The sequence below is a fragment of the Acyrthosiphon pisum genome, chromosome A1 (assembly GCF_005508785.2).
Source record: "Acyrthosiphon pisum isolate AL4f chromosome A1, pea_aphid_22Mar2018_4r6ur, whole genome shotgun sequence".
In the NCBI taxonomy this organism is placed as follows: domain Eukaryota; kingdom Metazoa; phylum Arthropoda; class Insecta; order Hemiptera; family Aphididae; genus Acyrthosiphon; species Acyrthosiphon pisum.
In genome coordinates this window covers 112,400,935-112,419,261 of record NC_042494.1, presented here as the reverse complement: position 1 = coordinate 112,419,261, position 18,327 = coordinate 112,400,935, and the positions used below count along the sequence as shown (strand labels likewise).

The window sequence follows — 18,327 nt, the reverse complement described above, 5'->3', positions numbered from 1 at the left end:
AAAACGAATACTGCAGATACATGAAAATTTTACTGAATGTTTATATTAGCATTTCCTATACACCATACAATTTTGAAAATATTTTGACTCTTTTTGAAATGTTTACGGACATTTTCAGTTTTCAATTTTTTTCGTTTTTTTTTCTATAAATATCAATAAAAGTTTTATCTGTTGGGCCAAAAAGTGTATAAATTTAATACAAAGCTCCTGATATATTGTTACAATATCAGTTGAAAAATATTAAAAATACATAGGCACAGTTTTTTTTTATAAGCATTTAAAGATCAAATTTTAATTTGAAAAATTATTTTGTAGTTAAAAATTTATAAAATGTTCAATTTTTGTATCTAAGAATTGAAAATTTAAAACAAGATTCCAGGTAAGTAATTAATTCTGTTACTAAAAAATCTAAAAAATACATTTACACAGTTTATTTTTATAGTCATTTTAAGTACAAATTTGGACGAAATTACATATTAAAAACCTAGGATAACTATTTTAGTTATTTTGTTGTGATTGTATAATATTATTCGTGGATACTTGAAACTTCTAAAGTATACTATTATATATCTATGATAGTACCACGGTTTTTTGTTGATGTATAACGCGTTATAAGTACCTAATAGATATTATGATATGATTAATTTATAATTTATTATAGGTACCTATTATAGGTCAATGTTTTTTAAATACTATAGACTATAATATAATATTATGTCTTATACCTAGACTGACATACCGTCTCCGCTCAGAATCGTTTTTGTTATACAATGATATTATATCATTGAATTCAAATTTAATACCATCCATTATACAGTGACCCACTTGTAACCTACTGTACAGCAGAGCGAAATCCACTTACCCACCTTTTTATAGTTAATTTGTGCGTCTAAAGTATTATGTAACTTTTTATTTCAAGTATTAGAATTTAGTATTTAAAAAATATTTTTAATATATTTTAATTACTACTTTGTTTTAAAATATTATTAAATTATAATAACCATCATTATTTGTCTTTTTCAAGGTATTAAATCAAAAGTTTTAAGCACTTTTATGATCATAATAAAGCTAAGAATTTGTTATTAATTCCGAAATAAGGTGAAGTTTATTTTAGTTTACCATTATAGAATTAATTATGAGTCTTTGATACGTAAACTTTAAAGCATTGCTGCACATGTCAATTTATTTGTGTTAACTAATTTATTATTATAATTTCATTAAAAATGATATTTTGTTCGGATATTAATTTAATAAGATCTAATAGACCAATAACGTTTCATTTGATAAATTTTCAAATGTAAAACAATTGTTTTAACGTTCGGATTTAAGTTTTTTTTTTTTTATTTAAAAGTATTTGTGGTTATACATGTTTTGTCGAATTTCTTATATTAGGACATTTCTCCATTCTCTAAGTCATGTCTTTTTTCTTTTATCATAGATATACATCTTCATCTTTTTATTGCTCAGTTTACAAAAAACTTGTAAAGTAAAAACTTAAAAAAAACCGATAAGTTTTAAGTTATACTTGTGGTTATTTTTAATTAAGAGTTAAATAAATATACAATTATTTTTCACTGAATTAACCAATTTGAGTATAATATTCATATTTTTAGTTTATATTAATCCAAGTCAGTAGGTATATTGATATATTAATATTTAATAGATATTACTGTGTAAAATCTGCAGATATCAATGATAGATAAATTGCATTAGAAAAACGCATTCAGTACTAAATATAAAATTACATTTTAAGTACTTCTTTTGGACAGTTTTAAATAATAGAAAGTATATAATAATTATTATATTATATTATTGTATATAGTATATATTTTGACATAGGTACCTTATTTCACTTCATGAAATGTTTACTGAGATAAAACATAAGAAGAAAGTTATTCACTTCTCGATAAAAGATATAAGTATGATAATATATTATATCCATTTTCAGTAGGTTCGCAGTATGTACTATAATATATAAAAATTATAAAACGTACCTTCTTATAAATATTTTACGCTGTTGAAGGATTTCTATAACTTCGAGTTGTAGAGGTCACACTTTATTTAATTAAATATATAAGGTATTAATGAGTTTTGATGAAATATTTATGATTCTAAAAATGTTTCAACAATGTTCGAGGGACTTGAAAATAAATTCTTTGAAACGCATTCATGTGAAAATGAACCATATGTGATGTTCACTCGAATAGAAATTATCTCTTGGAGGGAAATAATAACTTTATATTGTTATTTATATACAAATATTCTAAATAAATTTCATATTTTCTTATCAAATGTAAGAAAGTTAATAAATACACTTTGTTAGCGGTCCCTAAACAATATCCTAATTTTTGTTCATATGATATTACATTGATTCCAGGTGGGTATTATTATGATTATATTTTCATTGTAGTAGATGGATTAAGTGTACATATTAGTTAAGTAAATTTACATCAAGTTATATACAAATTACAAACATTGATTATCGTTAATTATTTACGTATTGTGGGCTTTTTATTTTAAATTGTTGATTAATATTATAAATCATTATTATTTTATATTATTAATAATATTAAATAACTAGTTTTAATTTTTTCTTATGCATAGATTTACGGATTGTAATACTTACGTAATCTTTCTTTAAACATTATGATTGAGTTTTATTAGTATATCTAAGACAATGGGTCTTGGTAAAATGTAAATTTCGCATGCATTAATTTTTTTTCATAACTTATACTCTTTATTTATACCTATATAAAAACATTCTAATTTATTATGTATAATTTTATTTCGGTATTTTCTTGATGCGTTGTTAATATTGTTGGTAATTTAGTTTCATAGAAAAGCTGATGAGATGCTTATGCAGAAAATGTATTTAAATTGTAAACCATTTGCACCTAATATTCTATTCTTAGCGACCTTATGATTAATTCTTGTTAAATAATTTATTATTTAGATTTCGTGAATTTTTTTAGGGGAGACAGCAAGATGTATTGGCTTTATTTACTTGAACTCATTAATTACAGACTTTTTAAAAAAAATAAATTTTCGTGTTGAATGATTTTTGAAAAACAACAATATTTCAGAACATTACGTATAATTCAGTAGCTATAAGAAAGATAATGCAAACTAGCAAACTTCATCGATCACTAACAAAATATTTTATTTTTCATCAAGATAATAAGTACAATATATTATAACAGTTAATGTCTTATAAGAAATAATTATGGAAATTTAACAATTTAACAAAATTATATTATATTTGATACAAAGTTTATTTGTTTCTTGTAAAATTTTGTATTATCAATTATAACCATAATATTGTAAAATATACATAAATATTATTTCAGTTGTACAAAAATGTGTTACTTTTTATGAAGTAAAGATAACTTCTGAGGCAGTTACGAAACTTAAAAAATTCCACATATCTTTATAGATTGAAAATTATATATATCTAATACATATTATGATTCTTCAAAGAGGTCATTTTTAAATTTCCAGCTAGTTAGTTGGATAGTTTTTGACTGAAGAAATGTAAGCAGTATAAAAGGACACGTTTTAAACAAAATCTTGATCTTTTTTTTATACTTTGATAAAAAAAAAAAAAACTGAATATAATTTTGCTTCGATTCTCAAAATATTTTTACTTGCTGTGTTCAACCTTTCGATATTGATTCAGTTTCATAATGTATGTTTTAAAAACGAAACCCATAAATAACATGTTTTGATCATCTGTCTTCGAATTTGATTGATGGATTTTAGTGGTAATCACTGAGTAGAAAGTATTTAAATTTTATAAAAATATTCATATCTTTGATGAGTTATTGCTATAAATTAATATACTACCTACGGGTGCTTTTTTCAGGCTGATGATCACATATATAGCTGTATTGGTATAGAAGCCAACGATGAATAGGAAATATTTTAAATTCATAAACATCATAAAGTACTTACCTTATCATTTTTTTTTATAGACCCATGCATAATATCTGTAGCATACTTTTACGTAGGTTTGATATTAAGTCAAAATTATATAATTGATAGGTATCAAAAATGTTTAATTCTACGCAATAAATATACAAGAATAAAATGCATTTAGCATAGATATTACCCCTGTCGTAAATGTTTTAACGTTTCTCTGTAGGTATCTAAAAAGGCTTGAATCATTTTGTTTTGAACAAGATTTTTTGGGATTTTTATGGTTTAAAGATTATTGGCTGTGGTCAGTGCAATTAATAATTGGTTTGTTTGTGAAACAAAACATAGGTAAGATTGCATAACCAACTCTTTTTTTAAATTTTCGTCACAATAATGCGGTACTATGAAATATGATTAAAAAAAATATATATATTATATACATATGCTGGTTATTTTTTGTCCTGTGATAAGTAAAATTCTGAAAAAAAATATTCTATATTCGACATAATTTTTTAAGAATTTGTGTATAGAGGCTGTAATTATTTTAAATAGACAACTAGTCGATTGACTACTATAGATATTTAACGATATCACTAACCTACCGCATGCATGAAGTAATTATCATGTTAAGGCCGTTCACTTATTCATAAATCCACTTAATAATATATTTTATTAGAATTAGTAGCTATTGGCACAATTAAGACAGTAAAATATAATATGAATTAAATGTTAATTTATTTCATGTGGTATTGAAATTTGAAAGGTGCAGGTGTTCTTCTCAAAAGTTAAAAGCTGAATATACGTGGTCCAATCGTAGATATGTAATCTAGACTTTTTTTTTCTTAATTCAAACAAACACATTTCAGCTGGGCGTGACAAAACAACTATCATTATTTGGCGCATTCGTATTCTGCGAGCAGAACATGTATTTTTAACCATATCCGTTTTTCCAATGAAAAATCTAAAATAAATCGTCTCCAATTCGACATTTAGTAATAATACCTACATGGGATATTACGAATGGGTATAATATTATTGGAGTTGGGGTATGAAAGATATTGTGACTTGTGAGTAATACAGCAGCAGTATGATGATAAAACTACGTACCTACTGAGTACCAATATACATTAGTTTTTATTTTTCAATATATATTTTTTCATGATTTTATTCCTTGATTAATAGTAAAAATGTAAACTATCATGTGTTAGTTTATATTTTATGATCCTTGAGTATGAAATATAATTTTGATTGTTTCTTATCTAAACATTACAGCAATGACTTGAAGAAATGATAAAATGTTGGATAGACAATAATTATTAATACTACAAATTCTAATATGGATATAACTTCTGTTTGCTTAAGCTGTATTTATTTACATAATGTTTATTATTGTTATCTATCTATTATATAAAAAGTTTTGTGTACTTATAATTCTACATATTATAAGCAATTAATAATAATAATAATCTACATAATTTTTCCTTCCTCATATATGAGCGGAGCGATGAGTGTATTGATTTTACAATGATGTGTGTTTATTTTTTTTTTTATTATATTTTTTTTTTTTATGTCAGTCATCACCGTTTAGGGCAGTAATATTGCTTCAATTTTCTTCAACAGTATCTTGTTCGATGGGAAAGTGAATCTAGTTGGAGTATTCGGGAAGTAAAATTGAAATTCTCAATAGTTTTAAAAAGCGCAGGGAAAAACAAAACAAAAATATTAAGGAAAAACTGTAATTTTGTCGATTTTGGTTTTTGGTGTAATTCTAAAAAAAAGAACCGTAGACACAAGAAATTTTCACTGAATGTTATATTAACATAAATGTTATATTAACATTTTCTATACGCGATAATATTTTCAAAGTATAAAACTTTTTGACCCAACAAATACAATTTTATTGACATTTATAGAAAAAAAAAACTAAAATAGTTGGTACTTAACTGAAAATATCCGTAAACCGCTCAAGACAAGTCAAAATATTTTGAAAATATTATCGTGTATAGAAAATGTTAATATAAACATTTAGTAAAAATCCCATCGATCTACTATCTATTGTTTTAGAGTTACACCAAAAACCAGAATCAATTTAGTCGAAAACCGATTTTGCGTACAAAATACTGTTTTTCCTTAATTGTTGTTTTGTTTTTCCCTGTGATTTTGAAAAGCTTTTGTGCGACACAACATAATCAAATATCGATGGTTCCGCGGGTCCGTACAGTATTAGCTATAGGTTTTTATAGGAAAGTCAAAATTGAAAATAGTAAGTTATGGTAATAAATCAGTAAATAACTTTCTTTTGTAATACGTGTATAATATATGATCAACTTATTCTAATTCAATTTATAGTTGTGAATGCTTATAATGAAACATTATAATAATAATTATTTTTCTTTTCGACTTTAAAATTAATTTAAAAGTCTATTTAAACAATACGTTTTTGGGTACAATAAAATCAGATTTTTTACTTTTTATTAATAGGTAATAATAAAAAATATATTAGAAATTATTAATACCATTATTCAGATTAAATGAATTATTACCATACCTAGTGCCAACATTTATTTAGTATGTTTAAAATTATTGTACACACATACCTAGTCTGAATATTTTGTTTGTCAGAGGTCGACACTTTTGAATGAAATATTGTTTTGTTATTGATTTAAAATATGTTCTAATTATAATTAATTAAAATACTCTTCACAATTATATTTGAAGAGATTTAAAATTAAGTTAATTAAATTAAAAGTATTATTATAGTGATATGTTATAGCAATATTATCATTTTCCATGTAGCTAACTTTCGAAAAACATAGAAATACAGTTCTACATAACGTGATCCTGTACGTTTTTCAGATTAATTTATTAAATCATGGCTCATGGTAAACATATTTCCTCACGTTTCACTTACATCAGGAAATACGTGTAATATAAATTGTTATATTATATTTAATGAGGAATTTTATTACATTTAAGGAGCTTAGATTGAAACTTTAAAGAATGATTAACTAAAAGTTGTACGTATTACATACATAATAGCTATAACCTATTAAGTACAAGAATATACTAATATTGGTTTTTTCTAATATTATTAGTAAAGAGCTTTTTAAGATGGCGATCTATTTACTTACAAACAAGTCAAGTAAAGGTGCTACCATTAATCTATGGAAGTTGTGATCACTATTGAGTTTTGGCTGTCGTGTTAATGATTTGTCATTTCACTCGACTGCTAATAACCTTGAGATGCTCCAACCTGCCTATGGTTATGTTTCTTAACTTTTTGAAACTATAGTGGTGTGATGATGAGAAAAAAATATATATTGACAATAACAAATTTTCTTATCGTTTTGACAGAGTTTGTTTTACTACATAAATGGGCTTTCTGGTTCTACTCTCTTTTCGTTTCACTGTTAGTTTATTATTAGTTTTCTTTGCGTCTATAATATGTTATCGCCTCTATCATTTTTGGGAAAAGTCGCAGTATTATACTTGTTGCTTATTCCAGAACTTATAAGCGATCATCAATGCGATACCGTTACAACGAAATGGAACTTAAATTTGCTAACAAAAAAATGAATGCATTAAATATAATTATATAAATACATAGATATAAAATAGATAATCTCTTTATTTAGAATTTTTGAAATATTATACAGTTCTATAATTTCCATGGTGTACAAAAAATAATCACAGTGAATACCCATGGGTAACCAATGCATTGGTTTAAAATTGTGTAGATGAAGGATAAGATCCAAGAGGGTTGGCAAAATCGATGGGGGTTTGCGAGTCAAACAAGCAGGGGTGAAGTCCTTTAGTAAACTTTATTATAGTTATTGAATTATCAAACATTATATTTATTAAAATATATATTCGGGATCATGTAAAGCTCATGGTAGAATTCGGTCAGTTTGTTTTTTATTGAAAGCCGACCGCATACCTCAACATTTTGTTAATATTTTTTTTTATTATCTTTAGGATCATGTCACATACTTTTAATTTCTCATTAAACCTATCTTGTGTTATTATAATAACAAACTCATTTTACCATCGATGAGATTAGACTTTTTAACTGTTATAGATTACGAGTAGGTGGAGGACTGAATTTAATGTACAAGTTTGTTTATTTTTTCCTCTATGAACACTTTTGTGAGATGATGGATATTACAAAAAGTTTAATGAAGTACATTTATAGATTTTAATTGATGACTTAGTAAATATTTAATGTACTCTACTATAGTCTACTTGTAGGTGCATTGAATAGGTAATTTTTTTATTTCTTCAAAAGTATTTGTAATTGTGAGAAAAAAACTAACCCACAACTACTTAAATAGTTTGAAAAAATGTTAACGAGTGATATTTACTATCGAGTTACACTAAATATTGGTTTTTGAATGCTAATATTTTTATTGATTTCAAATTGATTATCAAAACATACAACTGAACTGTGTCGAAGTGATCGAATAAAGACGATTGCTCCAACCAAAACCGCCTGGGTTTTTTTTTTTAAAGGGCTGTTTTAATACCCAAAATGGATTGTGAATCATAATAAAGGTTGAGCATTACTGCATACATTATGGGGTCATAAATTAAAAATGTAAAACCAATAGTTTCTAAAAAGTTTTTTGTAATTATATAACCTGGATTATAAATTTAGTATATTAATAATGATATATTATGTACATTCCAAATAGGATTATTGTCGATTATTTTTTATTTTATATTTTACATTTTGTAATTATACACTTAAGGCTTTAAATATTGTAACAATAATCATTTTTATTAACTGGTACAGTGAGGACAAAAAATAAATATAGATAGGCATTAATTGTTTGTTGTCAGTTTAAGATTTTTTGATTTTTGTTAGAGCTCTAAATTAAAGTCCTAATGTGTTCATTAAGATTAAAATATTAAACTTGCCTCATAAAATATATCATAATATATTGTGAAGGTGTGCGTAAAGAAATGCTAATACCTTTTAAAAATACAATTATGGTGAATGTATAATATAACGTTTGATATTTAGATTAGTATTTTCTTATATTTATATTATACATTAAAATAATTAAACGTTTGAATTTTTGTCACAACATAATATATAATATTATATAATGTTGTATATTTTATATAGAATCTATGAAATCCCTTATTAGGCATATTTATAATCGACAATCGTGTAATTTAAATAACTTTACTTAAATTAGAGAAAGTTAAATAAATCATGAATATAAGTTATATTTTATGATTGGCCTGCTAAATGCTAATTTTATTCGATCAATATTAGGTATATTTATAAATTTGAATAATTAAATTATTGAACACATTAATTATTGCTCAATTATAGTGTTTATAAATTACAGGTTATAAAATTATAAGTTATCTACTTGTTAGAAAAATTAAGAGTATGTAACTTTTAGATTCAAAAGTTCTATATCAATTAACGGAAGCCATTATGTAGATGATAGTTAATATTATTTGAATCTTTTATTGAGTTAAAATATAATGTTTATGATTATTATACTATTATTATTATTATCAGTAGAAGTCACTATTTTATTACATTTTCTGAAGTTATAATATTATCTTTAGAAACTTGAAAATATTAATTTTTATGGAAAATAGTTTACATTTATCAAAATGTATTATAATAGTCTAAAACTAATTTAGGCGCTGGAAATGAAAAATACATTTTTTTAACATTAACGATCTTTAATGTAAGAATATTATTTATTAATTATTAGTATAAAATATATTTAAATATAGGTAATTGAAACTTTCATTGTGTAAAAAAATACCTGCGATGTTTAATAAATTCTGTGTTTATAATATTGTACTAAGCTAGTTCAAACATTATAAAAAAAAAATAAATGTTATAAATAATTTATTTTTTACTATTGTCATAATATAACATATTATATGTTGTAACAGTATTTTTTTAGACATTTATTTATATACAAATAATTAGCTAACGAGTATAATTTAGCAAATAGGTAATGTTATTCTGATAACGATTATAATTTATTAATTAACAATTTTTTTAAAGGTTTCATAATATACTATTACTATGGTAGTATAGTTAATAATATTGCTCATGGTGATGACGTGTGAATTTGAACTGTTTCAGATAGGTGATTAATTATTTGAAACTTGACTACGTCATATGCATAGATCATAAATAGCATAAGTTTATTTATAAGCTTGCCATTGTCATATTTAAAAGTGATGAATAATATTATATATTCACGGTTATAAATAGATATATACTGTAAACAAATTTGTTTATGAAACTTAATCATATGATTTTTAATAAATATTAATAGACAGTGTGTGAAATAATAATTTAAAATATTTTGATGATATTATAAAATATTATGATGTATTTTAAGGTTTCGTAGTCAGATATAAACTATTCTATAATACTGCAGCAATAAAACTAGGAATATTGAAATTAATTTAAATGTTTTTAATTTAACCGAAGTGAGTTAATTTAAGACTTAATGGAATGATAATAATCGGAATAATAATCGTTGAATACACGAAACGATCTTTAGCGGATATTGGTCAATGTTTTGTTAAAAATGTGTTAATTACTTACATTTCTTTACATTTTATTTTGTTTGTATTCATGTTTGATTCAAAACTACTTGAAGAATTAAAAAATGTATTCTTTTTTTTTTTAAGGACCTGAGTCTAATTTTCAATCTATTGATGAGATAGGTACATAAAATTGTTGAGGCAATATACCCAAAAATAGTATGTCCGTGCATTCTAAACAAAAAATAAATAGCTAATAGCTAATATGGCGAAACCTCTAAATACCGGACAATCTTGGAGCCCAGAAACTCTGTAATGTGTTTTCAAAAAAAATGTCTGTTATTTGGAGGTTGGGGGTCCGTTAGGGAAAGTTTTACTGTAATTTATAAACTCATCATTATATTAAAAATAAAAAAGTTTAGTAAGTTATATTGTATATTATTATGTATTACATTATTTTATTGGTTTGTTGACAGATACGCTGAATAAGAAAAAATGAGGATTTATGCCGTTCACGGATTTAATTCGATCCTCTCACGAAATACATTTCCATATGCCACGTAACCCGCAATCCTAGCGGGGAACTCATTGCATTTTCAATAGTGTGTCAGATATAAATCAATATTCCAAAACACCGTGGGAAGAGTAAAACAAATCTAACAAAATGATACCCACAAACGTCATGTCATTCATCAACAAGGTTAGTGTTTAATTCAAAGTTGAATGGATTTTAATGAACTCGTATGCTAACATCGTTCTGTTTTCACTGCGGTGTTAATTTTCTTCAAGAAATAATAGCTACGGTGATGTAATATATCCTTCTTGAAAATTCAATTAGTGTTTCAAGGATTCTCTGATATATTTTCCGGGACTCGAAAACAGCGTTCAATTGTATTAGTATACGTGTGCCACATGGGCATGCATTATTGTGTAAATGCTTGCACGGTTTATTACTGTTCATATACAGTCTTAACAACAATGTTAACAACCGATTGGAGGGAAGAATAAAAAAATAATCACTCAATAAATTCGCCAAGAAAAAAAATGAAAAAAATGAAAAATAGAAAAATAAAGGTGAAAATATGTGTGCGTGTGTAAAACATAATGGCGATACACGGGAGGGGTGAAATGTCGTAAATGGAGTAATCAGCTGCCTTTGACGTGGCTACGACGAGAAAATAATGTTCTGTGTTTATAGAGTAGAAAAGAAATGCAGTCTCCAAATGGGGTGAAAAAAATAAAATAAAGGGAGAAACTTATTGAGAACTTTTTAAGAAATATAAACAAGTAGGTGAACCGTACGAGCACTTTCAAGAGCATAATTTTTTCTTTGTAATAGTATTGTGTAGCAGTGTCTTTCATATTCAATTGCTAGCTACTGTAATATTAATCAGATTTAAATATTTAATGTTGTTCGGGGTTTTTGACCTATAACATATGAATTGTCTGTCAATAAGTACGTTATTTGGACTTGAAATATAAGAGGGATAATATAATGAGGAAAATAAAACTACTTTTACATTTTATCATATTTTTTTTTCATTGTCACTAAAGACAAAAAAAATATATTTTATAATTTTTACTCATCGCATAGTAAAATAAAATAATCATTCCCATGTTATAAATACGAGTGAATGTTATCGATATATTAAACTTAATGGTTGGTAAATCAATACATTTTGATATAAAACTATTCTTGAAACTAAATTGTTACATATTATTGGACTGTGGATAAATAGCAAATAAATAAATAGTTTATGTTTAAAAACATTTTTTCGTGTTATTGGTTTTCAGTAGTTTTTATTAGAATTAAATACACAATTTTATGAGTTTTATTTATATGCTCTGAACAAATATAAAATAAAATGAAACATAATTAGTTAATGTATAGGTAATTATAAAGTAAAACATTACTATTTTAATGGAAAATAAATCAGTCTTTATTTCAGATATCTTTAGATCTTCTTATGTTCCATGATATTATGAAAATTGTGGTTAGAGTAAAATAATTGTTTTAATTTTATTATTTAACATTTTATGTATTCTAATATTTTTCATACATCTGTTTTGAATATACTTTAATCAAACAAATTGTATTCGTTAGCATAACAATATTTTTAATCTACTTTTATTAATTTTTTTTTTTAAGGGAAGAAGTCTGGTACTCTCTATTGTTTAAACAAAGAATCAGGTAGAGAAATTCATGTACACCTACAAATGCAAAAGAAATTACTCGTGGGAAAATTTCTAGTATTTTGCCTATAATAGGTTTAGATTCTAAACATAATATTACATTAACGGCCATTAACTAACCTTTAACCAAACTATTGATTGATAAAAAAAAAACCAAAAATACCCAAATAAATCTGAAGCTAAACTTCTTTAAAATAAACTCAAGCCAGTTTTAAACTTATAAAAACATGCTTCATTGAAACTATAAGTTTTTTTTTCAAAATGACAATGATAAAACGATTCCAAAACTTCAGCCATCTATACCAGATGTCCATATAATATAAGTTGACGTGTACTGTGAATTTTCACACTAGCTGTATTAAATTATGTATGACCGTTCAATGTAATGAATCAAAATTTGTCACATGTCAAGAGTTTTTTTTTTAATGATCGAAAAAGTTAGCTAACCCTTCACCTTTGTGCTCGTTACAATTTTTGGCGTGTAATAATTCATAATCATAATTTGGTGGGTGAAAATAGTTTGTTTGTTAGAATTTTCATCTTTTAAAAAATAAAGTCGGAATAACGTATAATTTAAATTTTAAACTATAATAATAGAAGTAGTAGCGTAATAGAAGTAATAGTAATATATTATTTAAGTTCTAATAGTAGAATATTATATTATGATCGATCATGTTAGGTATAGTGTTTATATAGGTAAGCTATAGATAAATGATTATTTTTCTAGAGTTAAAATTAAATTACGAGTTCCTGTGATGCTTAAACATACCTATATTATTCAATATTATAATCGAAGTTTAAAATTTTTTAGTATAAATATTTAGCTGTTACATTTTTAACATAATAATAATTTATTTTCTTCAAAAGTAATGAAAATGCGAACCTATTATTAAAAGTAATATATATAAATAATCATTAAGATAAAGTAATGTTTTAAAAAAAAAAAAGACTACCTATCAATGTTATAATAAATAAATAATTGTGTAATTTTTGTTGTAATTTAAGTTGTAATTTCGTGGAGAAGCACAAAGATAAATGAGGAGTTTATAAAAGTATGGTCGCTATAATAAAATTGGGAATTATGAATATAACCTTGATTGTTTGAGTATTTCCGAAGTACAACTATTAATCAAGGGATTCGGGAGTCTGTCATGCACGCCTTTCTTTTTCTTTTTGATGAATTTCTATACACTTGACACAAGAACACGATATTTTAGTATATTGTATAATACAGTAATTTGTCCTTACATGGAGGGTAAAATATATATTTTTTTTATGAAAACACATGTAAGTGAAAGGATGGAGGGGAACGAAATCATTTTTCTTGATGTAGCTTAGTTTATGTTTATGGATTTTATAATTGAAATGAAAATAAACCATTGGTTATTCTGATAATGTTGCTAACAATAGCCTACTAGAAAATTAGTTGGTATAATATTTCGTATATTATGACTTAACAATCATTATTATATTGTGTTAATAATATCAAATATGTTCAAATACATTTAAACATAGTTATAATTTACAACAATTAGTACCTAGCATGTTCTATAATAGTCAAGGACTTAATGGCATATCTAAATATCAATTTTAAGTTTGAATGGAATTCTTATCGTATTTGGTCGAAGAGTATGTTTTCATAAAAGTTTCAATGATTTGATAGGTACTGCATATATCAGTGGCACACACATAAAATACAACTGCTTACACACCAGCCTTTAATAAGTATTCACTAATCTAATGCATAAAGTTTTCTTAAAGACAAATTCTACTTCATTTCACAGATTCAAAGGAAACCCGTTAAAAATATCACATGACTAGGGAATGGATTTAAATGCTCTAAAAAACAAGAAAAATTCCTTAAAAAAAGAACATCAAAAAAGGCACTAAAAAAATTCCCTAAAAAACTTTATATTCAATAAAAACACAATTTTGAATTTAAAACTTATAAAAAAAACACATTATTATGAAAAATCTGATCAAAAATATTTAAATACAATAAAACCTTAATTAATTAACTCTAAATTATCTTCTGTCCATCTTCTTTTTACCCTAAAAAATTATTAGGTATACAATTTAGATAGGTATATTCGTTATACTTTTACCTTTTGTTTCATAGCAGTATATAATCAGGTGCTGCTTAATATTCTCAAACAGAAATCTTCGACAGTTATATCGGCTAGTGTTGTTTTGTATCTCGAGAAACTTCGTTCCACGTCAACTGACGTCATAGGTACAAACTTCACACGAAAAAATGTTGAAAAAATGACTTAAAAACCATAAAAATGCACTAAAAATGTGATTAATAAGTCATAAAAATGCAAAATAAAAGTTATATTTTTTAATTCCTTCATCTATGAAATTAACTTTTTGCTTGGAAACCAATGTTTTCGTGCATTCAAAAAAAAATGCAATACCATTGGTGACGTACGTGGGGAAAATTTTCATCTCAGTCTATTTTTCATAAATTATTTTGTAGATTTTCCAAAATCAGTGAGTCATACTATCCTACAATTATTCAGTCACTAAAATTTCGAAATATCATTCTCCTTTGTTTTATTTATACAGTACAAAAATTAAAAACTAATTAATTCGTATAATACTTCAACAATAGAGTAAAAAAAGAATATAATATAATTTTTAATATACCAAAGAGCACTTAGAAATGTATACAATTGAATTGAAAAAATCATTTGTATTTAAGCCAAAAAAATTACAACCCTCCCCTACATGATCACAATACTATGTAGCTCGCGTGCCGCGCGTAATACTAGGTACTCTCATCTCGTTCAGAATATTTATTTTTGGTATTATAATAAGTTATTACCATTATTATTTGGTTTCATTTATAAAAAAAAAAAAACATTTATTCGAATTTGTTTATAAATTATATTATGTTCTAATATAAGAGTGACGGGGCTTGGTTAGAGTAGTCGGGTGTGCGGTCGTCCAGTGGGCAATTGGTTGGGCTGCAAAACTCTGCACACATAGGGAATTTGGGTGGAAAACTGGCAATCGTAATCACCATAGATAACCCCGACGTAGGAGTGGCAAAGATGCTAAAAGAAGTGGATCAAAATTACTCAATTAATGACTGGGCACTGTATAATATTATATTTTCAATAAAATAATCTTATACATTTTAAATTAATTAGAATTTTTCTATAAAAAAAAAAAATATTGAACAGTCATTGTAATTTAGGTTAGGTAATTGAATTTAGATATAAAATCGTATTCATTGTGACATGCTAAAATTATAAGTGTTAAATGAAATGAAAAAATAATTCATTATACCAAACATAACAATTTATAATTTTGGTGTGATTATTTACGACAACTAGTTTTTTTTAGTGAAGTAGTATTAACTGATATTTTTTCTTATATAATACATATTTATAATATCGTATTATGTTTATGTTAACTTAGTGAATACAATGAATAATTTATAATATAATATGTAACAGTTAAGTTTTACCCTATCCTACAATAGAAACTATCAAAGAGATTTTAGGGACTATTGTGTGTATTATGAACCACGATTTTCCATTAAGACTTGCATATTGAGCCTCAAACCAGATATACTATTATATCCTTTATATTTAATTAATATCAATACAAATCCTTTATACTATAAAATCTATTCAAAACGTTTATTTGACAATTATTTTAGTATCCATGATCCATAATTTAAAATGCAACTGAGTTTTAAATGTACGAGAAGGACATATATTACATATTACGCCGGCGAAGCAATAATTTGGTAGATTTATTTTCATATAAAATATCTAATTGATTTAATCTATACTACTATATGAAGAAGAGTAAGTTGTTAGTTGACGTTGTTGAGGGTACTATCTCTGGAAATATTGAACCGATTTCAAAAATTATTTCACGAACAGAAAGCCACATATTTTGTGAGTGTCTTAGGCTAATTTAAAAAAGGAATTGATCACCCCCGGTAGGTGCTCAAACAGGAATTTTGAGATTTATGATAGACATTTTTGTTTATTAATGGTTGCTATGGATTACAGGAGTTGAGAATGATATTTATTTATTATTATTATTTTTTAATTTGAATATTAATGGAGCGTCTCAATCTCATTTGTTTCAATCATTCGAAGTTACGATCGGACGAGTACATCCAATTGTATGACGCCATCGCTACTGAAGGAAACGCGGCAAACATTGGTCGTTTGACCATTCTCTCAGCTACTCATGAGTCATGTTAGAAGCCCACTCGGCCACCCATGATGCATTCAATCACGAATTGCAACGGGAGCAAGAATATATGATCGAGATGAGCTGGCAGAAAGGTCAAAAAGGTCAAAAAGGTGAAACTTATTTACTCGATGATGATTGCATATTTGATCTTGGTGGTATTGAGAGTAATTCTCAATATTTTCTCAAATCCGGTCATATTTTTGACTCAAACCACCATCGAGTAAATAAGTTTCACCACAACTATTTAGTGGTATAATTATAAGTATAGTTTTCCACTGATTTGTGATTATGTTAAACAAAAGAGGAAGATGGTGTTTGGCTCTTTTGATCATAATTAAAACATATTGTAACAAGTAAAAATTGGTGATTCTAGCTCAGTACCAAGGACTGTATGAACAGCATAGGTTTCATCTAAATATTTTCTACCTACCAACATAATATATTTTGAAAAAAATAAGAAAATCAAATATAAAAATATTATATAGTTACAATTGTTATTTAACTTCAAAAGTGGTTCTTTATCAACTTTACACTCAAAAAATGCATGGGAAACAATTGGTAACCGAAAGTATTCCATATTAAGTCTGGTAAATGTTTATTCCGATTTTCTTACTTGATCCATTTCATTAGATATTTATACACATATTAATAATTAGAACATTATTTAGTTTTGGTCAAGCTGTTTCGGAGGAGCTCAATAACAAACACTGTGGCACGACATTTTTATATATTAGATATACCTTCAAATGTACTTGATATGCTGTCCCACATTGCACAATGTCCACGATCCGACGAAGTCGGATTGCCTACCAGGGTTGCTGAATTGCACTTACTGCTCCGAGTTACATTCAAAAGGATTTGAACAATCACAATTTTTTAAAGGGTTGTCAACGAAGTGTACAGGGTCAGCTAGTATATTATATAATATAGTAATTACTCTTAATTACCTTCCTACTAATTGCGTAAGGATATTGATTTTACTCGTTAAGTGATTTTATATATTACTAGCTGAATAACCCTGAAAAAAATTGTGATTAATTAACTTCTTTTAGGTGTAGTTCGCTGTGGCCACTGTGCATATGGAAGCAAAATCATATTATATTTTAATTTTTAGCCATCCCGCGTGGAGTTGCCCTTGAGTCTCACTAGCTTATGGTTATGCGAACAGTATACTATCAGGTAAGAAATTTTCCTGCGTTAGATTGCAAACACAGTGAAGTGGGTCAAAAAAAAAGCCTATAAGTAGCTTAGTAGTTGAAAAACAAATCTATACAGTGTACCTAACATAGTATTGAAGACATAGTTGATCATCCTGGATATTTAGGCGTACCTATTTAATATTTCTACATAATATATTTATATATTTTGGGAGTTATTTTATTTTAATTTATTTCATTTTATTTTTACGGACAAATCGGCGTAATTGTACCTATCTTTGTGAAATAATTCGCATATGTAACTTGCAAC

General features: G+C 25.7%; 1 protein-coding gene across 2 annotated transcripts in view; it reads left to right on the top strand.

Moving 5' to 3' along the window:
- The window catches only part of LOC100167273 (regulating synaptic membrane exocytosis protein 1), a 203,275-nt gene that overhangs the window by 17,235 nt on the left and 167,713 nt on the right, over positions 1–18,327 (top strand). For both annotated transcript variants that reach the window (XM_029488061.1, XM_029488060.1), the window contains exon 2: positions 10,923–11,146. In XM_029488061.1, coding sequence (XP_029343921.1) covers positions 11,111–11,146 — 36 coding nt within the window. In that variant the 5' untranslated portion in view covers positions 10,923–11,110. The remainder of the gene's footprint in view (positions 1–10,922; positions 11,147–18,327) is intronic.